General features: G+C 36.6%; 1 protein-coding gene across 1 annotated transcript; it reads left to right on the forward strand.

Moving 5' to 3' along the window:
* The first annotated feature begins 612 nt into the window (after positions 1-612).
* Positions 613-20,366, forward strand: TERB2 (telomere repeat binding bouquet formation protein 2). Its single transcript, XM_028126670.2, has 7 exons — positions 613-676; positions 791-872; positions 1,592-1,731; positions 3,945-4,006; positions 6,798-6,883; positions 13,070-13,158; positions 19,267-20,366. The coding sequence occupies exons 1-7, from the start codon at positions 613-615 to the stop codon at positions 19,407-19,409; spliced, it is 666 nt and encodes a 221-aa protein (XP_027982471.1). The 3' UTR covers positions 19,410-20,366.
* Positions 20,367-24,426: the final 4,060 nt, after the last annotated feature.

Here is a 24,426-nt window from a genome sequence, read left to right on the forward strand (position 1 = left end):
TTTGTCTTTCTAAAAGTCCTCATCTTTTAGGGATTCTTTTTTTTTCTTTAAGATTTTATTTATTTGACAGAGAGAGAGAGAGCACAAGCAGGGGAAGCAGCATGCTGAGGGAGAGGCAGTAGCAGGCTCCCTGGTGAGCAAGGGGTCCGACTCAGGACTCGATCCCAGGACCCCGGGATCATGACCTGAGCTGAAGGCGGCCGCTTTATCGACTGAGCCACTAGGCGCCCCTCTTTTAGAGATTCTAATTGAAACATTTATAAATGAAATTATAAAATGAGTTTGGCTTCAAAATAACACCTGATGCCACAGAACGCGTGACCATGCCTGTAACAACAGCACGATAACTTTAACACTGAGGGTTTAAAACTCACAAGCATGACTGACCCTTCTCCGCCATATCAGGGGAAAGCTGAGACACTTCTCCACAATCCCACGCGGCGGTCAGCTTTCTGGTAGTGAGTGACCAGACTCCGCTTCCTTTAGCCTCAGGCTTTTCCCGCCCATTACTCTGAGAACCAATCATCGAGCTTGACTTCGCCCCTCAGCCCAATCAGCGATCCCCGCTAGGCCCTCCTCTCCCCCCGCACCCTGGCGCTCAGGCCGATCGCCATGTTTCAAGGGCAGCGGGGTTGGTTCTGCGGCAGTGTCGGCCGAGAACTGAGGCAGTTCTGGGGTAGGCAGCTGGGTGGAAGGCGCGGGTGAGGTGGTGGGCAGAGCATCTCTCTTCTCCACGGTGCTTTGGCACCAGGGTACGGGATAGGCTCACCTTGTGCTCTTGCCTCCACAGTGGCCGAAGGGGGCTCCATCAGTGACCCAAGGGCCGCCGATTTCTTGTTCAGCTGTGATGCCTCCCACCCAGACACGCTGAGGTACCTGAAGGCCACCTGGCAGTGCCTCCTGGGTCATAATGAGCCAGGAGCTGAAGATGGAAGTCACAGTCATAAGAAATTTTGACGATAGTAATAGACTGGAAAGGAGCAAGTTTTCAGTCCTAGATGGGAAGGGGGGAGGGATAAAAACCACCTTTCTCTTCTCCTTTCTGCCACAATGACTTGGCCTCCTCCTTGGTCCACGAGTCTTCCCTGAGTTCCAGTCTTCTGTTTCTGCCTGTCTCTCCCACAACTCTACGTGGTGCCTTGAAGGCCTATCACATTCAGTATGTTCCTGCCAAATCTCCTGATTGCCCCTTCACACCTGCACCAGGTCCTGTGTTCGCAAACTTAAAACCCTAGTAGTTTCTTGTGAATAACAACCCCACCCCCATTAATCAGTCGGTGGCCAAACCCCACGGTACGTGTACCGTGTACCCCTGTCAATGTTCTTGGTGGGACCATAGTAGCTTTCAGAGAGGTTACTCTGCCTCCAATCCGCCCACCTGCGATCTCCCTTCACATTATGATTCCAAAGCAGAGGTCTAATCACCACCCTGGCTGCCCGCTCCCCACTCCCTTATTCCCAGTGTCCTGATTGCCTGTAGATCATTATCCCTACTTCCGCTCACTTATTCTTTCACTTATTCTTTCTTTTGAAAGGTTGAATACATTCTTCTTTATTTTATAACCTAAAATATTTCCTTTCTTTCTCCTAGAATATATCAGAGCCGTGATTACATAGAAGATAATGCTACAGTTTTTCACGCCTACTATCTCTCTGCAGTAGCTAACGCTGAAATAAAAAACTCGGTGGCTTTAGGTCATTTCATTCTTCCTCCTGCATGCTTGCAAAAAGGTTGGCAAAGATCATTTATCTAATCTCTGTTAGCCAAATCCAGCTAGGTCTCCCAACTTGACTGATCTTTGTTCTCAATAAGAGATTTTTGTGTTTTGTATCATTTAATATAAGTGGAAAATCATGGACTTGGGATCAGATTGCCTTGGGTGTATATTCTAGCTTTGTATGTTTATTGCTCATTCACACATTCACTAAACTCCTATGTGTCAGGTTTCAACCCAGGTGCTGAGGATTCAGTGGTGAATAAGACAAAAAGCAGATCTTGCCCTCATAGTGCTCACTGGCTAGGATCCAACATTTACTAGTTTTGTGAACTTTAACAAGTTGTTTTGAGGATAAAATGAGATAATATATTAAGTAGCGTGACATGTGAACATTTAATAAATGTTTGCTAGTTTTGAATCTCTTCATTATAATGAAATTTTAAGATTCGTTATAATAATGAACCCATATGTTTATATTATTCTTTTTTTTTTTTTAAGATTTTATTTATTTGACAGAGAGAGAGCACAGACAGGGGAAGAAGCAGAGGGAGAGGGAGAAAAAGGCTCCCCAGTGAGCAGGGAGCCCAACTCGGGGCTTGATCCCAGGACTCCAGGATCATGACCTGAGCTGAAGGCAGATGCTTAACCAACTGAGCCACCCAGGCGCCCCTTGTATTATTCTTTATACATTGGGGCGCCTGGGTGACTCAGTTGGTTAAGCATCCTACTTTTTTGATTTGGGCTCAGGTCATGATCCAGGGTTGTGAGATCAAGCCCCACGTCAGCCTCTGTGCTGGGCCTGGAGCCTGCTTAAAGATCCCCCCCATCTCTCTTGAGCACATGTGTGCGTGTGCTCTCTCTCTAAAATAAATAATGGGGCGCCTGAGTGATTCAGTTAAGTGTCAGACTCTTGGTTTCAGCTCAGGTCATGATCTCAGGGTTGTGAAATCAAGCCCTGCGTTGGGGGCTCCACATTCAGTGCAGAGTCTCTTTAAGACTCTCTCTCCCTCTGTTCCACAACCCCCCCACACACCACATACATGTTCTCCCTCTCTAAAATAAGTAAATCTTAAAAAAAATAGTAGTAATAAGTAAAATTTAAAAAGACTGTTTTAAATGAAAACATGCTCTTTTTTAAGAATAAAAAGTATACATTATTATCCACCTAGACCAGTATTGTCTAGAAGTGTGAGATGCAAATGTGAACCACATACTAATTTTATATTTTCTAGTATAAATAAGAAATTGATGTATAAAAATAGGTGAAATTAATTTTTTAAAGATTTATTTATTTTTAGAGAGAGAGAGAGCCCAAGCAAGGGGAGGGACAGAGGGAGAGGGAAAGAATCTCAAGTAGACTCCCCACTTGATCTCATGACCCTGATATCATGACCTGAGCCGAAATCAAGAGTCAAACGCTTAACCAACTGGGCCACTCAGGTGCCCCTAGGTGAAATTAATTTTAAGAATATATCTTATTTAACCTAACGTATCCAAAATATTATCATTTCAATATATAACCAATATAAAAATTATTGAGATATTTACATTCTTATTTTGATGCTAAGTCTTTGAAATCCAGTGTTTATTTTACACTCACAGCACATCTCACTTTGGACCAACCACATTTCAATACGGTGCCCATATATAGCTAGTCCAGTGGCTACTATATTGGCCAACATAGGTCTAGAGGAATGTGACTTTTTTGTCCTCAAGTGGGCTACTGTGGAAGCTTTTGAGATCATTAAGGATGATGACATAGTCCTTTGACATGCTGAGCATTGTTAGAATTCCTATACTACTATGCCCACTAGACCTGTTTCTCTTTCACTCTTCTTTTACCAAATTATTGATTACTTGAGGACCTCTACTCTACAAATTAAGGAAATTTATACCTTTTATTTTAACCGGACAATTGTCTTCTTTATTAATGGTTGGCCTAAAGACACAGATATCTAATGAAGGCATAAATTCCAGCAGAAAAAATTTACAACAATGATTCTCATAATGCTTTGGAATCATCTGGGGAGGTTGTTAGAAATGCAAATTCCTGAGCTCCTCCTCAATCTTCTGATTCAATAAGAATCTGCATTTTAAACAAGTATCTTAGGTGAGTTTGATGCAAGTGGAATAATGCTGGCCTGGAAAATTCAGACTTCAAGTAAACTTCAGAAAATTCTACAAAATCACTTAAAAATAGTTTTGAATTTGCTTTTCTTACCACAGAAATAAGAAGAAAACTTGGTAGTTTTATTTGGGAACAAGACCAACATTTTCTGATAGAGAAGGTAAGAATAAATTAAAGTACTTGGTTAAAATCTACAGTTTCAAAAAATTTTGAAAGCAATGTAATCTGAAAAATGTTTACTTATGACATTTTGGCACCAGTGATCCAGGTTATGGAATTTAAAGGGCATGCTTTTATTGAACATTATCTAGTCTGATATTGTTTTCACACTAGTACACTGATAAATTTGAGATATTTTCATATTAATAAAATTATTCATGTAAAAAGCTTGAAAATTTGCTTCTTTCATTAATTAGATACGGTATTTACCAGTTTCTTACTGCCAGCATAGATTCTGATGTACTAATTCCCATGTTGTGTCATTTGTTAAATGTTTTGAATAATACCCCTCAATAAATGTGTACAACTGAAAATTGACTCTTTTATAGCTTTTGCCATTCTGCTTCAAATTTGTCAGTGCTTTTAACTTACTTCAAAATCTTCATGCAGTAGCCAAATTTAGGATAATTTGAGCATCAGGAAGAATGGCAGTAATGAGTTATAGTACAGTAAATTTAAAAGAATCCATGATTCAATAGTGATACTCCAAAAGCATAAAGAAAGACAAAAAGAACAGAAGGAAGGAAAGAAAGGAAAGGTGGGATAAGGGAAATTTTCCTTATAAAATAGTAACTACCACCCCCAATAAAATAATTGATTTAGGCAGGGTCATTAATGGATATTAAAACCATGTTCTCAAATTATCACCCCACAGATTACTTACTGGTTACAAAGGTAAGTGATGTGCCTTCACAGTCGAGAGATCGGGCAGATGCCACCTTAACCAACTGGTAGAATTTAGCATCATCAAAATTGGAATAACCTCTCATTATGTTCAGTTTGATGTGATATAATAAAAAGCATACAATGTTATCTATACAGTGTTCTTGTTCAAAATGCTTAACCTAATTAACACCCAGACAATTTCAGAATGTGAGACATCACAGAACAACTATCTGGCTCAGACTCTTTAAAACAATGTCATAAAAAAACAAAACAAAACAAAAGCAGGAATACTGTTCTAGATCAAAAGACATAACAACCAATCCAATCCAGATTGGATTCTGGATATTATTTATTTATTTATTTATTTATTTATTTTTTTATTCATGAGAGAGAGAGAAAGAGAGGCAGAGGCCGAGGGAGAAGCAGGCTCCCCACCTAGCAGGGAGCCCGATGTGGGACTCGATCCCAGGACCCTGGGATTGGATATTTTTTGCATAAAAAGTTAAAAAGACATTTTGAGAACAAATGGGAAAATTTAAATATGGACTACTAGGTGATATTGAGTTAATGTTAAATTTCTTAATTGTGATGGTGGTATTATAAAGACAAAAGAATGCTTTTGAAAGAAAATGCAAGCTAAAGATTAAGGAGTAAAATGTCATAATATCTGCAAACCTTTTCAAATGGTCCAGCAAAAAATAAAAAATGAGAGAAGGCATGCAGAGTGATAAAAATGTTAACATGTTATGAATCTAGGTGAAAGGTATATAGTACTGTATTATTCGCTAACATTTCAGAGTTTGAAAATTTTCAAAATAAACACTTAGGTAGAAAAATCTTTATATGTCTGAAGCCAAACAATTAGCTTAAGCATTTTGTATTCTTTCATTAATTTGTTTTTTCTTCCCAAGTTGTGATTATCTGAAAATCATAGTTATTTTAGTGTCTTTGGCTATGTTGTTCTAAGGACCAAAATATCTAATCCTTGGTGGTCATAGTGTTTTCAGGGATGTGAGTGGTGATCAAATGGTTGTTATTTGACAATAATTATTGAGTATGCAGAACTTTAGAGCTAAAAAGGTCCTAAAGCCCATTAATTTATTCATTCAGATTTAGAAATGAGAACACCGAGGTAAAGAGAAGTTAAAAACCTGTTTTAGTTCACATACTGGACAATAGCAAAACGGAACCAAATTTTCTCAGCTCCTACCCAATCCAATATTTTTTCTATGAAAGAATTAGTAGAATATGCCTCTAGTGATGATTGATTCTAGAAATTATATATTTTTATGATAAATGATTTTGTTAGTTCTTTCAAAATATTGATTGATATTAGCCAATAATAATAATGTAACCATAGAATATATAAGTAGAAAGTACTTCATTGAATGGCAACAACAAGGGTAAATCTGGTAAGTAATTTGGGGAACATTAGTATTGTTTGGGGTGGATTTGTGATCTAAACATAGAAATTTCCTAATGGCATATTAAGTAATTATATTATGTGACAGGTATCAGTATCTGAGTCACTTTCAAATAATCTTTTTGAAAAGCTTAATATATATTTAGTTCTTTCATAACTCCATAGCTAAATACTTCATTTTCATTTTGAAGGGGAAATGTAATTTGTTCAGCTTACTTCCTGTTTTTGATTTGTAACTCACAGGAAGCCTAGGAATTTTCAAGTCAAGGATTTTAAGAAAGTTTAGTTAAATTTAAGTTTTTTGTTTCCTTATCTTTTAAAAAGTAACATGGCCAGGGAAAATTTCAAAAATTGAAAAGAATAAAATTAGTTAAAATTTTACAATCTAATACAACCACAGCTGATATTTTAAAAATACATCGCTTTCATTACATAGCTCTAAAAACAAATAGTATAATTGTGTGTGTGTATGTGCAAAATCTTGTTTTTGACACCAAACTAGATTGAATGGATCTAAGTGTATAAATATTTTTATGACTCTTGATATATATTGCCAATTTACTTTTTTACTTTTTAAAAAAACTTTTGATTGGATCATTGATGTGCTGATTTTCAAAAATGTGATTTCTTTTGCTATCCACAGCATGATGAAGTAACACCAAATGAAATAAAGGCCCTTAGGGAAAGCAATGAACTAGCAACAGATCGGGAAAAAGAATTATCCAAAAGGTATTGAATTCATACACTGCATTGATATTCAATTCAATGTAGGCATCTTTGAGCACTTACTGTGTTTATCTCACTTAATTTTCACAGTCTTCTTACACCATTGATATTATCATTATCACCATTGCCATTTTACAGCAAAAGAGATCTAGGATTAGATAGATTAATTTGCCCAAATTCATACAAACTTTTATTATTAAGTGGGGAGAAGTTGGATTTGAACTGGGTCAGTTTAATTCCAGAGCCAACCACTATGCTAGACTCTCCTTGCACAAAAGAAACAAGAATTTAGGGGCACCCGGGGGGCTCAGTCATTAGGCGTCTGCCTTCGGCTCAGGTCATGATCCCAGGATCCTGGGATCGAGCCCCACATCGGGCTCCCTGCTTCACGGGAAGCCTGCTTCTCCCTCTCCTGCTCCCCCTGCTTGTGTTCCCTCTCTCACTATGTCTCTCTCTGTCAAAGAAATAAATAAAATATTTAAAAAAAAAAAGAAACAAGAATTTATGTATATTGTGATTACTGTGACATTAGTTTTTAAATAAGAAGATATATGAAATATTAGCAGTAATTTTATTAGGATTGGAAGTTCTGAGTGATTTCCTCCTCTCCTTTCCAAATTGTTTGTAATGTGGTTACTTTGTTTAAGAAATTAAATTTAAAAAGACAGACAATCATGGACTTACCATTGTGTTAGAGCCAATCTATGAGAGACCTCTTGTTTCAGGCTTATTATCTAGTCCTAATTCCATATTTTCCAGTTCCATGGTTTTCAAATACTCATAAGGAGTACTGGCTATTCAAAGATCTGCTGAAATAAAAATGACCAAATAGTAGCTGTCTCTCTTCCATATAAAAATTAATGGGTTTACTTTATATAGTTTTTTCAATTTTAAGTTTTTCTTCTATAGTTTTTTTTCTTATATCTTTTGTACCTATTATTTGGTTTGTTATAATTTGAAGTTAGTTGTTATCTAGTTTACACAAAGTTGTGCATTTAATTAAGTTTAGTAAACTATTGTTTCATGGTCCTGTGACTTCCAGATATTCTACCACTTAAGTTTGAGAATCCATATTTTAAGTCTTGGGATCTCTATGTATAGCACTTGAACTTACTTGTTATGGTTTTTTGAGATAAAAAACTGGTTAAAAAAAAGGAAGAAAAATAAGAAGAGGTAAGACCATGAAGATATTCTTAAGGGATTAATAGAGGAAAGAATAATTATCCTAACGACCTTGTAAGAGAAGGCTGGGAAATAGAAAATAAGAAGTAACTCCCAGTGATTAACTTGACTAGGAAAGATATCAGATACATAAGTTCTTTAAGAAATTGTTGCCCTGCAAAACATGGAGGCCATCAAGGAAAAGATTGATAAGTGTGACTACCAAAAATATTTTAAACTTGTACATGGCAATAAAAACACCATAAACTAAGTCAAAAGAAAAATATGCACTTAAAAAAACATCTGATAAAAACTAGTTTAAGATACAAAGGGGGCTTCCAAATTTGGGGAAAATATGTCCAATCCAATAACAATAACAATGGACAAAGGATATGAATAGATACCTTAGGAAGGTATCTAACCTAGAGCCTTTTCTTTATGGAACCACCAGAGGGTGCAGTGTGAACATAGATAAAAAATACTTTGCCCTTACTCAGAAAGCATTTGCTTTGTTGGCATTCTACTAGTGATACTGAATAGTAAGTGATGAACCAGTTATTAAACACTTGCTAAATGTAAGACACTTGTGAGCTTATCAGTTCATTTGACTCTCATAACCTTGTAAAATAGATAAATATCAGCCCCATCTCACAATTGAGGAAACAAGTTAGAGAGCTAAATGTCACCCAACATTACTCGTATAGTGAAGCTGAATTTGAAGCTAAGTCTAGCTGATCCAGAATCCAAACTCTTAATCACTATGCTGTTTCCACTTCTCAATATGTTCCCCCAAATCTTCTGAAAATTGCATGAATTTAATTATTCTATTATAAACATAATGCATGTAATTTGTCAAAATAGAAAATAAAGAAAATTTAAATTATAAGTAACCCCACCGTTTAGAGATAACTACCACCTCTTGCTAGTTTTATACAAATACATCTTGTTTTCGTGTGCATTTTTCTTGATTACTAATGGCTTTGAACCTTTTTGAATTTATTAGCATTTTATATTTCTTTTCTGTGGTTTGTTTTTATCCTTTCTCCCTTTTTTATTGGAGGCTTTATTGTTTTTCTTATCAACTTGTCTGGCATCTTTATGTAATAGCTTTATTATCCTTTTGCCAGTTTGTCACATTATATCCTCAGTTTGTTGTCTGGTTTATACTTTTTTAGAGCTACAAGTTTTAAATTTTTGCATCATTAAATTGATCACTTTTCCTTTGTAATTTCTTTAGTTGCTTTTATGATCAGAAAAGTTCTTTCCCATTCAGAGATCAAATCAATTTTAAATTCTGCAGATATTTATTTTGGTGTATGGTAATAGATAAAGATCTAAATTGATTTTGTTTTGCAAATAAAACGTTTCCACTGGTTTTTTTAATAATAAATCTATTTCCAACTGATGTGTAATTTCCCTTTGTCATATTTTTTTAGTATATGGAGATCTCTTTTTAAACTATTTGTTTTATTCCATTAATCTGTGGATCTATTTCTATATCAATACAATATTCTTTTAAGTTATATAACTTCATTTATGTATTTTAATACCTGACAAGGCAAGTCCCAAACTCATTACTCTCCTTTTAAAAATCTTTTCCTTAGTTCTTCATGCCTACATAATATTTTTCCATTTTCAAATTTTAATTATCAAAATCCAACTTATACAAAAGGGAATACTATGAAAATACTGGTCCCTAGTGAGCCAGTTTCCCTCCCAGAAGTAACCAATATTATAATTTCTTATATGTGCATATACTAACAAATTCATATAAGTATTTTCATTTCTCCTTTTTCTTACAAATAGTGATAGACTATAAGCCCTGTTCAGTCCCTTGCCTTTTTTCACTCAGTAATTTACCTTGGAGATCATTCCATAGTATTACATAAAGAGCTTTTTCATTTTTGCTCTGTATAGTGTTCTACTATGTGGATTTATCATAATTTATTTAACTAGTTGCTTATTTTAATGGATTTTTAGGTAATTTCTAATTTGCTATTAAAAACAGTGCTTCAGGGCACCTAGGTGGCTCAGTTGGTTAGGCGACTGCTTTCGGCTCAGGTCATGATCCTGGAGTCCCGGAATCGAGTCCCGCATCAGGCTCCCTGCTCCACGGGGAGCCTGCTTCTCCCTCTGACCCTCCCCCCTCTCATGTACTCTCTCTCCCTCTCTCATTCTCACTCTCTCAAATAAATAAAATCTTAAAAAAAAAAAAACAGTGCTTCAGTGAATGATTATGTAATGTCATTTTGTGTGTATGAGTATCTCTAGGGTAATTCTTACGAGGTCAAAAGGCATGTAGATTTGTCTCCTTGATAGGTCTTATCAAATTGCCCTCCATCCAGGTTAAACCAATTTATGCTCCTACTGGTTGTGTATAAAAGTGCCTTTTCCAGCTAGGGTAACCAAATATCCAGGTTTGCTTAGAACTGTCCTGATTTTAACACTGAAAAGCCCCATGTCCTGAGAAATCCCTCAGTCTAGGGTAAACTGGGATGGTTAGTCATCTTATTAACCATATACTTTCTCCAACACAGAATACTATCATATATTTTGGTCTTTGCTAATCTGGTAGGTATAAAGTGGTATCTCAGTCTAGTTTTGTTTGAATTGCTATCTTGATGAATGAGGTTGAGTGTCTTCATATATTTGAGAACTGCTTATATCTCCTTTTCTGTGAACTGTTCATATCCTTCACACATTTTTCTATTGATTGAGTTTTGCTTTTATTTTTTGATAAGAACCCTTTACGTTTTAGGAGAATTACTTCATTATGAAATAAGTTACAATTAATTCTTAGCCTATTGTCTTTTGACTTTAAAAAATGTTGGGTTTTGTCATGCAAATATGTTTTACTGTATACATTCGTGCTTATTAACATTTTCTTTAATGGCTTTCAGGTTTTGTGTTGTACTTAGGGAAGTCTTCCTACTCTTAAGATTATTATCATTATTATTTTTTGCTATGGTTTCTTCTTAATGATTTCTTTATTTTCCAGTTTAAATCTGTGACACATTTGGAATATATCTTGGTGTAAGATGTGAGGTGGGGATCCACTTTCTTTTTTTTTCCTCCAGATAGCTAACTACTTGTGGTTATCGATTAAATAATTTATCTCCCCACACACACACCCTGTCTTAAAATGCCACCTTTATCAGATGTTAGATCCCTGTAAGTATTTGGGTCTGTTTCTGCATTTTATATTTTTATATTCCATACATTTGTCATGCAACAGCACCACTCTGTTTTAGTTATTTATAATACGATTTGATATCTAGTGCTAGTTTTTCCTCTTTACTCTTGCTATTCTTTCTGGTTTATTTTTCTATCTGAATTTTAGAGACACCTTGTTCATATATTTTTTAAAAATTACTGTTGTTATTTCTGGTGACATTACAAAAAATGTATAGATCAACTTAGGGAGACTACCTCTGATATTGAATCTTTCTATCTGAGAAAATGGTATTTTGTCCCACTTGTTCAAATTTTCTTTTATGGCCCTTAAGGAACATTTTCATATTTTCTTCATATAAATCTTATTTGTCTTTTAAGATTGCTAGGTATTTTTTTTCCATTCTATTATAAATTTGGTCTGCCTCCTATTAGATCTTCTAACATATTGCTCTTCAGGTAAACTTTAGAATTATTTTTTTCTTAACCTCTAAAATCCCTACTGAGAATTGTGTTAAATTTTGAGAATTGATGACTTTATAATTTTCAGTATTCCTATTCAGGAGAATGTTTCTTGTTTTTCTTTATTTTCCTTTTCTATATCTCAGTAAAGTTTCCTATTTTTCTGCATATAGAATCATAAATTTCTTGTTATGGTTATTTCTAGATTTTTATGAATTTTGTTGCTGCTATGGGTTGGATCATTTTTTCCATTTATTTTTTATTATTGCTATTATATAGGAAAGTTATTGATTTGGGGATATTTGTCTTACAACTACCCACTTGGACTCTTTAAGATTCCAGAAATATTTCAGTGATTCTCTTGGCTTTTCAGGGTGCATAATCATATCATTTGTTCATATGAAAGATTGTTTCTAGTAAAAAGACTAAATATCTCTTCCATTTCTTTCTCTACCCTTCCCCATTTCATTGCTCAGCCAGAAATTTTAAAGCCATAGTAAATAATAATAATGGTTATCCTTTTAGAGTCCCTAACTCTTCTGGGAACAGTATTTTGCTTTATTTGAAGGATCTTATCCTAACTGAGCTGTAGTTTCTTTTAGAAGAGTTAAGATGAAATCTAATTTTTAAACAAATTGAAAATAAAGCTTTTCTATTGCTAAGTGTAATTTTAGATTTTTTAAGGAAAATAATAAATTAAGGATGACCCCAACTTTTAATTATTGAGGTTTTTATTTTCATATAATTGTATTATCTATTGGTTATATGTAGTCTAAATACAGTAAACATTGTTATTTGGCACAGTTGGAAAATAGAATATTTTAGTTGAAAACTACTAAGCTCTTAAAAGTTAGAATATAATTAATTATACTACACAACCACACTCAGAATACTTTAACTTTTTTTCTTTTTAACTCAGAAGTCACTTCAGAATCTTAGTGTACCTCATGATTTTCCCAGATTTCATTTTTTATATAAAGCATTAAAATACTAGTTAACAGAGTTCCAATTATTTAAACACTGAATAACAAAAAATGCTGTGATTATTTAAAATAGAGCCCACTATACTTTCCTTGGCATAAGATTACATATGTATATATATTTCATTTAATTATAAAGTATTACTGAATTAGTTTGCTTTTAATAATATTGAGAAAAAGACTTATGCCCCTACATACACAAAATATATGTTTTTTGAAGTGGACAAGAAAACCAAAAATATCTGTATGGGAACTTGTATTACTTAGAAGCACAAAAGAAGTCCACACATAACATTTTCACCCAATAAGATTGAAGTCTGCTCTAGAGCAAATAGATTACTATATATATTGCCTGGAATAATTTCTCAGGAAAAAACAAATATAAATGTGACTTTCTGTATGTTTCATTTTATAGCACAGAAAAGCATTTTATAAGGACTCCAGTTACAGAAAAGCAGATGTACTTCCCTCTTCAGAATTATCCAGTGAACAACATGGTAACAGGTAATTTAAAATAAAATAAAATTTAGAGAAAACCCAAGTAGGAAAGAAACAAAAGAATATTTTGTACAATAAAGCATTAAATATATGTACAACATGCATTACAACAAAGGTACAACAATGCATTAAATAAATCTGCGGAATTGACCCAGAGATAAGTCCCATATTTTGTTAAAATGCTCGTCTATTGGTAGCATGAATACACATCCCTGTTTACACAAAACAGTCCCAGTTTATGTCTATTGTCCTGGCATCAGTTTTTTACTTTCAGGTGTCCCAGTTTGGAAGATAAATTATATGGACAACTCTAATCATAGTTTCCTTTGAGAATCTGATGAAACATAGACACTTTCCCTAGCATACAAACACACACAAACATAACATTACAACTTTACATATAATTTAAAGAGGTTCACAGGTGTCCACGGACTCCGTATTTGGGTTTTCTAGTGCCTGACATAAAGAAAGACAGCTTTCTAAGGCTGACATGAGAGGGTGGAACCAAGGGAATCAGGTGAAAGTGGCCATTGGGATTGGGATAGTGGTGAGTGAGGTCGATGTTTTAGATACTTTGATCTGAGTAGTATTTAGTTAGGGTCATTGATCATTTCTCTTTTAAAGATTTTATTTATTATTTGACAGAGAGAGAGAAAGCGAGAGAAGAAACACAAGCAGAGGGTGTGGGAGAGGGAGAAGCAGGCTTCCTGCTGAGCAGGGAACCCGATGCTGGGCTCCATCCCAGGACCCTGAGATCATGACCTGAGCCGAAGGCAGACGCTTAATGACTGAGCCACCCAGTCACCCGGGTCATGTATCATTTTAAAAATAGAGTTGTTTTTTTTTTAATTGTGTTTAAAGCATAGCAACTTAAAAAGTATAGTTTTTGAAATTCCATTTGAAAATTCATTTGTATATTTATCACATTCTCTTTATCAGACTCTTGGAACTAGTCCACAAATTCCTAGATGTCTTCTCTCCTAGTACTATTCCTTCTTACCTTTTGGTCTAGCCATTTGTTTCATTATTTTTTTTCTTCTGTTAATAGCCTTTAGAAAACACTTTAAAAGAACTTTTAAGGACACCTGGGTGGCTCAGTCTTTAAGCGTCTGCCTTTGGCTCAGGTCATGGGATCGAGTCCTGCATCGGGCTCCTTGCTCAGCGGGGAGTCTGCTTCTCCCTCTGCCTGCTGCCCCCCTGCTTGTGCTCTCTCTCTCTCTCTCTGACAAATAAATAAAATCTTAAAAAAAAAAAGACCTTTTAATGTGTCGTTTGAGGCTGAGACTTGGAGACATCAAAGAAAACTGTTACCCAGCTTTGACAGAGAAGTCAGTTCTGGGGTTCTTAGGAGCAATTGTGGGCTGCAAAGGACAATGAACTAGTAGAAGTACTTGTTCTAATACCGAGAGCAGCTATTGCTACCCTGATTTATCCCTAGGCTTAAACATTCAGATGAAATGTAGGTACACCTTAAACCATAGTTGTGGCATATTCTGGTATTGATTTTGTTTCAGGCGACTCTATCACCAGATTCTAAATGTCTCATGTTCATTTGGACTTACGAAGTGTTTGATAACATATTTTAAAAATCAGTGATAAATATTAAAATCAGCCATACAATAAAGACAAATGCTTAGATTTGGACATGTAACAATGCCACTGTGTTTCATTGTTGCCTGACTATTCAAAAGACATGACAGTGTTGTATTAAAAGCAAACTAAAAAAGAACTATAAAAATAATCATTAGTCAGAATTTTTAAAGTAAGATTTCAACCTGTGATAATCTTTTATTAATTTTATTGATAAACCATAGTAAAATTTTCTAATCTTTTTATTTGCTTGATTCTTTTCTTTCCTTATATTTCTACACTAAAATCTTGTTTTATTTTTTTAAGTTTGTTTGTTTGTTTATTTTAAGTAACCTCCACACCCAGCATTGGGCTCCAACTCACAACCCTGAGATCAAGAGTCACATGCTCTTCTGACTGAACCAGCCAGGTGCTGCCCCTATATTAAAATGTTTTTAAAATTTTAAATAGCACTTTCTTGGAAGAAAGATTCAATCTTTAGAGATGATTCTTTGGCTTTAATTTTGATGTGAAATGACAAGTATTCCCCCCCCTTTTTTTTATCATGCCCATCTGCTGGTACAGGAAAGAATAACTTCTTGTTGGAATATAGTGAGTGACAGTTCTAATTTAGGCAGTGGTAGCAATTTTTGTGACTGTAACTTGACTGTCTCTTCCTCAAAATGGGTTGGGTTCAGTTCAGTGAATGTTAAGTCTCTTAAAATAGAACTAATTAGATTTTAGTTTGCAGAAAATACAAGTTGGAACTATGCCCTAGAACTCGTGGCCCCAAGTTGTGACAACCAAAAATATCTTCAGATAGTGCCAAATGTCCCATAAATGTCCCACAAAACATCAAGGGATTTTCTGGGTCTGTTTTTGTTTATTTTTTACTTTTGGCTGGAATTATTTTAGTCTGATATCACTAGTTATCACCCATGATAAGAAGTTCTGATTGATAGCTACATGTGTGACTAATTTTTAAAAATTAATAATTATAGGGGCGCCTGGGTGGCTCAGTTGGTTAAGCGGCTGCCTTCAGCTCAGGTCATGATCCCAGGGTCCTGAGATCGAGTCCCGCATTGGGCTCCCTGCTCAGTGGGGAGTCTACTTCTCCCTCTGCCTCCCCCTGCTTATGCTCATGCTCTCCCTCTCTCTCTCTCTCATAGATAAGATCTTTTAAAAAAATTAATTGTAAATATCTTGCAGGTAAAAATTTTCAAACCAAAAAGTTCTGATAACTAAAAGTTTGGGAACCTATAATGGATACTGTATTAGTTACCTATCACTGTGTAGCAAATTGCTCTAAAAATTAGCAGCTTAAAGCCAACATTTATTACTTGATAGTTTCTGAGGGCCAGGAATCCAGGAGCATCTTAATTAGATACTTCTGTCTCAAAGTCTCTCATAAGGTTGCAGTTAAGCTGCCAGCTAGGCTGCAGTTACTCCAAGGCACAAATGGGATTGGAAAATCCATTTCAAATCTCACTCGTGTAGTTATGGCAAGCCTCGGGTCCTTGCTGATTTTTGGCCAAAGGCCAAAGTCCTCCCCAAGTGGGCCTCTCCATAAGGCTCTTCACAACATGGCAGCTTGCTTTCCTCAGAGAGAGGAATGCAGGGGGGAAAGAGAGCATACCCAAGACAGAAGCCACTGTCTTTTTTTATATTCTACTCTTAGAAGTGGCATATAATCACTTCTGCCATGTGCTGTTGGTCATATAGACCAACCCAAGTACAGAGTCTCCTTCTAGAGACTACACAAATTTGTGAATACCAAGAGATAGGGATCATTTAGAGCCATCTGGGAGGCTGGCTACCACAGACACATATAGAATACCTTTCCTAGGAACTCTCTTTTCTTCCCCCCAGTACATCTGATTTACACAGAAACAGTCATTTTCTAAAATATGAGCTTTCTCCTCACCCCCAACTGTTGCCTTGGGAATGAATACCTGATTTGAGTTGGGCCAGTCACAGCTCTTTCTCTAGATTTTTATACATGGAATGCAGCCAGTCAAATCACTCTCATTTGGGTGACCATAGCTCTTAAGATCTAAAACTTAGGAGCCATTGTAGTTCCATGTTTCCTACCATGTAAAGAAAGTCAACTTGCCTCAAGAGAGAAAAATTGAAATTAACATGCAGGGAAAACTGGATACCAGTGAGAGACAGACATGAGTTCTGGTTACTTCTGAGCCCACACAGAAGTGTCTGCCTTCCCCACAGTTTGGTTGATATAGCAGTCTTTCTAGTAGACTCCCCTTTCGTTTAAGCTAGTTTAAATTGAGGGTGCCTGGGTGGCTCAGTCGTTAAGCATCTGCCTTTGGCTCAGGTCATGATCCCAGGGTCCTGGGATCGAGCCCTACATCGGGCTCCCTGCTCAGTGGGAAGCCTGCTTCTCCCTCTCCCACTCCCCCTGCTTGTGTGTCTCTCTCTGTCAAATAAATAAGATCTTATAAGCTAGTTTAAATTGAGTGTCAATCAACTTCAGCCTAAAGTCCTAACTACTTCAAAACTGCTAGAATAATCCATTTCTGATGCATAAATGTCCAATACTTCTTATAGAAATATTTTTATTAATGTAATAATTATTTTTAAAATTCCTATCCTCACACATATCTTTAGCAACTTCACATAGTGTATATGTGCAATTAACTGCATATTAATGTGCATTAATTAATATTAAATGTTAATATTTTTCTGTACTAGTTTATTTTACACAGAAACCTAGTCATTAGGCAAAGATCATGAACCATATGGAGTATAGTCATAGTGCTTCAAGAGATTTTCTAAAGTAAATGATTATGATTAAAATATCTTTAAAGGGCGCCTGGGTGGCTCAGTTGGTTAAGCGACTGCCTTCATCTCAGGTCATGATCCTGGAGTCCCGGGATCGAGTCCCGCATCAGGCTCCCTGCTCGGCAGGGAGTCTGCTTCTCCCTCTGACCCTCCCCCCTCTCATGTGCTCTCTCTCACTCTCTCTCTCTCAAATAAATAAATAAAATATAAAAAAAAATCTTTAAAGACACTAATCAGTTTTATATTAGCAAATTCATAGTTAATTTATTAACCGTCAATTTATCACATATTATTAGAAGCAATCAAACTATATGCATATGTACCACATGTTAATGGTGGTGGTGTTCTAAAATCAATCATCTTTGAGCTCTACCAGAATTTTTCTCATACAGTATTGACTATTAAATTAGGTGTCAGTTTTTTTTTTTAAGATTTATTTATTTATTTTGAGAGACTGAGAATGAGAGAGAGAGAGAGAGAGAGAGAGAGAGACACATGAGGGCGGGGGAGGGTCAGAGGGAGAAGCAGACTCCCCGCCAAGCAGGGAGCCCGATGCGGGACTTGATCCCGGGACTCCAGGATCATGACCTGAGCCGAAGGCAGTCGCTTAACTGACTAAGCCACCCAGGTGCCCCCAGTTTTTTTTTTTTTAAGATTTTATTTATTTGACAGAGAGAGATACAGTGAGAGAGGAAACACAAGCAGGGAGAGTGGGAGAGTGAGAAGCAGGCTTCGTGGGGAGCAGGGAGCCCGATGCAGGGCTTGATCCCAAGACCCTGTGATCATGACCTGAGCTGAAGGCAGACACTTAACGACTGAGCCACCCAGGCCCCCCTTCCCTTAATTTCTTATTAAAGAATGTTATCTCAGTGTTAGCAGTGCAGGAAAGTGTTCCCTGCTCTACTAGTGAAGATAAGCTGTTTGTGCTGTTACAGTAGCTACTTGGATAGTTAGTTCTAAGTGATTATACTCTAAGCCAGACACACTTCCCAGTTATTTTGGTCTAGGTACTTCATGTTTTACCCCCAACCTGGACATTACACTCTCAGTAGTCAAAGTGGATAATCAAATATTTGTGTTTTAAAAGGAGCTGGAAGGGGCTCCTGGGTGGTTCAGTTGGTTAAGTGTCCAATTCTTGGTTTTAGCTCAGGTCATGATCTCAGGTCCTGGGATCGAGCCCCGAGTCAGGCTCTGCGCTCAGCATGGAGTCTGGTGGAGACTGTCTCCCTCTCCCTCTGCTCCTCCCCTGCTTGCACACTCTCTCTCTCTAAAATAAATAAATAAAATCTTTAAAAATAAATAAATAAATAAAATAAGAGGTAGAATGTTACAGGGAGTGGGGAATTGGGAAGGAGGGGTATTCCCTGGTAATTATCAAGTTTCATGGAGAATCTTCTCCCTGGCATTATTTCTTCTTTTCACCTCTTTCTAAAAACATTCTTTAGAAATCATAACTTTAGCGGCACCTGGGTGGCTCAGTCGTTAAGTGTCTGCCTTCAGCTCAGGTCATGATCCCAGGGTCCTGGGATCAAGCCCCGCATCGGGCTCCCTGCTCTGCAGGAAGCCTGCTTCTCCCTCTCCCGCTCCCCCTGCTTGTGTTCCTTCTCTCGCTGTGTCTCTCTCTGTCAAATAGAGAAATAAAATCTTAAGAAAAAAAACAAAGAAATCGTAACTCTAATAAATCAAAGATATTGAAAAACAGTATGATAGGATTTCAAATATATATATATATATTTTATTTTGTAGGTTATATATCAATTGATGCCATGAAGAAATTCCTTGGGGAGCTACATGACTTTATTCCTGGAAGCTCAGGATATTTGGCATACCATGTTCAAAATGAAATTAACATGTCTGCTATAAAAAACAAATTGAAGAGAAAATGTTAAGTTTAATTGTCTTTATATCTAGGCGTTTATTTTTTCTAAAATATTACCAAAGATGTGCATAATTTTACATTCTCCCCTTTGGGACAGGGGGATGGGGAAATGGGAGAGAATTCTGTTTCTTTCTCAGAATGTGTCTTTAGGAAATTCAGAATCATTCTGGCTCCATGATTTGACATTTGGGCTGGATTTTTCCCCCCAGCTTGTAATGTTATGTCCACAGATCCTGAGTACCCAGTTGTTATGGAGTAATAATTGTCATTGAAACACTTCATAAGAAGTCTCAGACTCTCTCTCTCTCTGTCATATGCTCTTTTGGCTTTAACAGTCTATTAATTATACATTTTTTTCTAGGTTCAATGCTGTGAATACTGAGTTTAATGATTCTGGTCATCTTATTTTGATTTTTAAAAATTAGAATGTTATTGTTGAGTAAATTACTGTTTCTGGCTGGAAAAATATGGAGTAAAACATTTTAATGATTCAGACTTCATGTGTGGACAGTTCCTGATAACAAGTACCCGAAGTGATTTAATGTAAACAATGCTATTTCATCCGAAATGAGCCCTCAAGTCAACTTAGAATTACAGTGCTGGAAAGACCCTTAGAAAACAATGAGGAAGTGAAGGCCTTCAAAGGCTGTTTTGCCTAGGGTGACTAACCGGGGTCCAAATAAGGACTAGAACATGACTGTCTTGATTTTCCAAGTCAGTTTCTCCCCACTGTCTCACATGGTATATCCTTTAGCCTGTTTCAGATATAATTGACGGCAGATCTGCAAAGGGGACCAGAAATCAGCCAACATGCTTGGCTTATTTTTTAAATAATGATTTCAAGACAGTAACTTATCTTTGTTCATATGGTCATGCTATATAGAATCTGGTGGATTTATTACTTTATATACATGATATATTTTTTGTGAAATCTTTTTAAAACTGTACTTTCTCCTAGGAAGTGCATACCAACTGTAGAATTATCTAAAGAAAATGCACTTTTTTAAAAGTGTTTGGATCGGGGGTGCCTGGGTGGCTCAGTCGTTAAGTGTCTGCCTTGGGTTCAGGTCATGATCCCAGAGTCCTGGGATCAAGCCCTGCATCAGGTTCCCCGCTCAGCGGGAAGCCTGCTTCTCCCTCTCCCACTCCCCCTGCTTGTGTTCCTGCTCTCGCTCTCTCTCTCTCTGTCAAATAAATAAATAAAATCTTTTAAAAAAAATAAGTAAATAAAAGTGTTTGGATCATTTGGGTATACTTGGGCCCTGGCCTTTCTCCCATGACTCAAATTTCATAATACAACATTATTATAGTAATCTCAGCATCATCATTTGAAAGCTCTATTTTCCCCTTATGGTAACTTTTCCTTATTTATATTTGTATTTGTGATTAAACTCTTCTGAACTTTTAAACTAAAAAAAAACAAAAACAAAAAACTAAACTAAATGTTAATGACCTTTTCCTGAAACATATTAAATATTATCTCTCCTGAACACTTTATCTCAGTCACATTAAATTGTTTCTTACATAGAAACCAAGCCTGTCTGTGGATCTTAAATTAATTATTAAAAGGATTAAGTAAATGTACATTAAGTTGTGTACACTGAGATTTCTTGGAAATGTTCAAGTATTTTTTTGATAGTGTTAATATAGTAAATAAAAAACTACAACCACAGTGGTTTCCAAACAAAGGTAATTATATCTTTAGGAGTATAGAAAAGGCCAGGTGCAATGCATATCCTTGAAATACTACCAGAAGCAAAAAAAATCAGTTGATTACATAAGCCTTTCAGGAATTAGAAACATATGAACAAATAAAATAGGCAAAGGTAAAGTGTTCTGTTAAAAATTGTTGGTCTTAATGGGAAGTGAAAGAAAGTATGATTTTACTTATTGCTCATTTAAACCACTTCTTTTTATTTGCCTAGTATGTCTGACGGATATTGCCTCTGGCTTCCATCTTATAAAAATGCTCTCCCCACTTTAGAACTTTTGGTTATTTCTCTACCCTTTTGCAAACATATCTCCTCTGATGCTTTTCACTATTAGGCATAGTCATTCCTCATACTGCTTAATTTAGTGTATAGTTCTTAGTTCATCTTATTTCTTTCATCCTTTGTGACCAGATTATTTTTCTCTAGCTTTTGGTAGGGTTTTGTGACATTAGATAAATTATGAGTTATTGGCAGAGTCTGCTAGTTTTTTCTGAATGTGTGTTTCCCTTTCTTTCATGATGTTAGAACCCCTAATTTCTACCTGGACACATGCTACCTGGGATAAAGACCATATTCTCAGTCTCACTTGAAGTTAAGTATGGCTATGTCCCAATGTTTTGGTCAATCATTGCACAGCAGAAAGGGCATCTGGGAACTTTTCTTAAAGACCTTTGGCACATACACTTTGTCCCCTTTCCTTCCACCCCTATTCTTTCTGTTTCTTTCATCTTATTGCTTGGATGTGATAGCTATCGTTTGAACCATAATGGCAAGAACTAGACCCTATGGTTGACAGAGCAGTAGACTGAGCCTGGGGCCTATAGCAGGAGCCTGGGATCCTGTGGTCACTGGAGAGAGATCTGCCATCTCAGCCCTGGGTTGCCTACCTCTAGACTTTTATGTGACAGTGAAATAAACTTCTGTTTTGTTTAAGGCACTATATTTTCATGTCTCTTACTGCTAAAGTAATCTTAAGTGAGGCTTAAGGACAGGCCACTGAACTTACTGTATGGGAGAGAACTGTGTGGAAGATACTAGTTCTTTACACCTGTAAAGTATTGACAGATTTGTGATGTTGAAAATATGTAGCTGACCACAGGGACATCACATATCTATTATAATGATTTATAGTAGTTTTAGTAAAAAACTGTTCTTTCAAATGGAGTATTTGGTTACACTAAGCAATGTGAAAAACTAAAAATAATCTGTTTAATAATGAATGAATCAGAATGGCACCTTAAATCATATTTATTTATTTATAAAAGATTTTATTTATTCATGAGAGAGAGTGCAAGAGATAGCACAAGCAAGGGGAGGGGCAGACAGAGAGGAAGAAGCAGACTCCTTGCAGAGCAGGGAGCCCAACGAGATGCTCAATCCCAGGACCCTGGGATCATGACCTGTGCCAAAGGCAGATGCATTACCGTCTGAGTCACCCAGGTGCCCACTTTAAATCATATTGCATCATTAATGGAATAGCCATTTTTTTCTTTTTAACAGCTTTATTAAGATATAATCACATACCATACAATTCACCCATTTAATAGGTACAATTCAATGGTTTTTAGTATCACAACAGAATTGTGCAACTACCACCACAACCTGATTTAGAACATTTTTACCACCCCAAAAAGAAACCCCTTACCCACTAGTAGTCACTGCCCATGCCCCTTTACCCCCACTCCCCAGCCCTAGGCAACTACTTATCTACTTTCTGTCTCCATAGATTTGCCCATTCTGTACATTTTATATGTATGGAATCATATAACATTCTCTTTGGTGACAGGCTTCTTTCACTTAGCATAACATATTCAGAGCTCATCCATGTTATATCATGTATCAGTACTTCATTTCTTTTTATTGCCAAGTAATATTCCATTGTTTGGATGATACTACATTTTATTTATTTATTAATCAATTGATGGACACTTAAGTTGTTTCTACTTTTTGGCTATTGTGAATAATGGTGCTATGAACATTTCCTGTACAAGTTTTTGTGTGAATGTATGTTTCTGTTTCTCTTTGGTATATAAAAATGGACTTGCTGGATCGCATGGTAACTCTTTTCAACATTTTGAAGACTGCCAAACTGTTTTCCAAAGTGGCTGCATCATTTATCCACCAGCAATGTATGAGGGTTCCAATTTGTCCACATCCTCACCAACACTTGTACTTATCTGTTTTTTTTTTTTAATATACCCATCCTAGTGAGTGTGAAGTTGTATCTCATTCACTAATTCACTGCACCACCCAGGCGCCCCTGTCATAGGTAATATTGTGAAGATTAAATGAGATAATCCACATGGCCTAGCAGTTGCCACATGCTCAATGTATACTAGCCATTATTAGTCTCCTTTACAGCTTTGGGTGTGTGTCACTGAGTACAAAAATGTGTGTTCCTCAGGCATCCTTGTATGCATGCTCTGAAAGGTAGAGCATGGTCTGGTCTGTCTTTTTTCTGAAATAAAAGTGCTTAGAGGCAATAGATGCATCTGAAATTTAAAAATTAAATGGAAAGTAAATTAGTCTTCTCCTTAAATCAGATTCTCTCTGTTTTCCTTTTGTACACCTGCTCCAAAGCCAGTCTTGGAATTTTTCCCGCTGCTGTTGGTGCAACTTTTGTATGTGTACGGAACTACCTACACACCTCCAGGCATGAATCCCGACCTCCGTGATTGGGAAAGGCTTTGGCGACTTGTAATTTACACTACAACCTAGTCAATTGCTGTTTCCTCTCTCCTTCCAACCCCCCACCCGGGTCTGGTTTCCCAGGCTAGGCTTTGATTTCCTGTGCTGACCACTCCTGTGATCTCCAGGGCATGCAGTCCTGACTAGACAGAATATTGCCCACGTCTCCTGTGTCACATAAAGTTCTTTCCAACTTATCTGGTCTCTTCTTGTCCTTTCCCTGTCCCTCTGGGGCTCCGCTCCAATCTGGTTGTTTAACATTCTTCAGGAGAGTCTACTTTCCTTGATCAGAGGGCTCTTCATTCCTCCAGTCCCTGCCTCTGTCACCATGAGTGTGTGACACAGACCTCTCTCACTTCCCTTTGGAATTCTCAGCTTCACTGGGAATTCACAAGCCCTTCTTCCTGGCATTGTCTTCTTCAACAAGGGTGCTTACCAGCTCTGGAGTCCCCTCCCATGGGATTTGCTCCTCCGCCACCCTGTTGGGATTTCTTCTACCCTCCTCTTATCTTTGGAGTCCGTTTCATTTCCTTGTCCTAATGAGTCTCTTCACCACACCTCTGTATTGTGTTTCTTCCTCGTTTGTCAGATTTTTAAAAGCTGTTTGTTTCCTCCTTCCATTCCCAC

Source organism: Eumetopias jubatus, unplaced genomic scaffold (assembly GCF_037043125.1).
Source record: "Eumetopias jubatus isolate StellerSeaLion01/CBP00866 unplaced genomic scaffold, mEumJub1_p1.0 scaffold_7, whole genome shotgun sequence".
Taxonomy (NCBI): domain Eukaryota; kingdom Metazoa; phylum Chordata; class Mammalia; order Carnivora; family Otariidae; genus Eumetopias; species Eumetopias jubatus.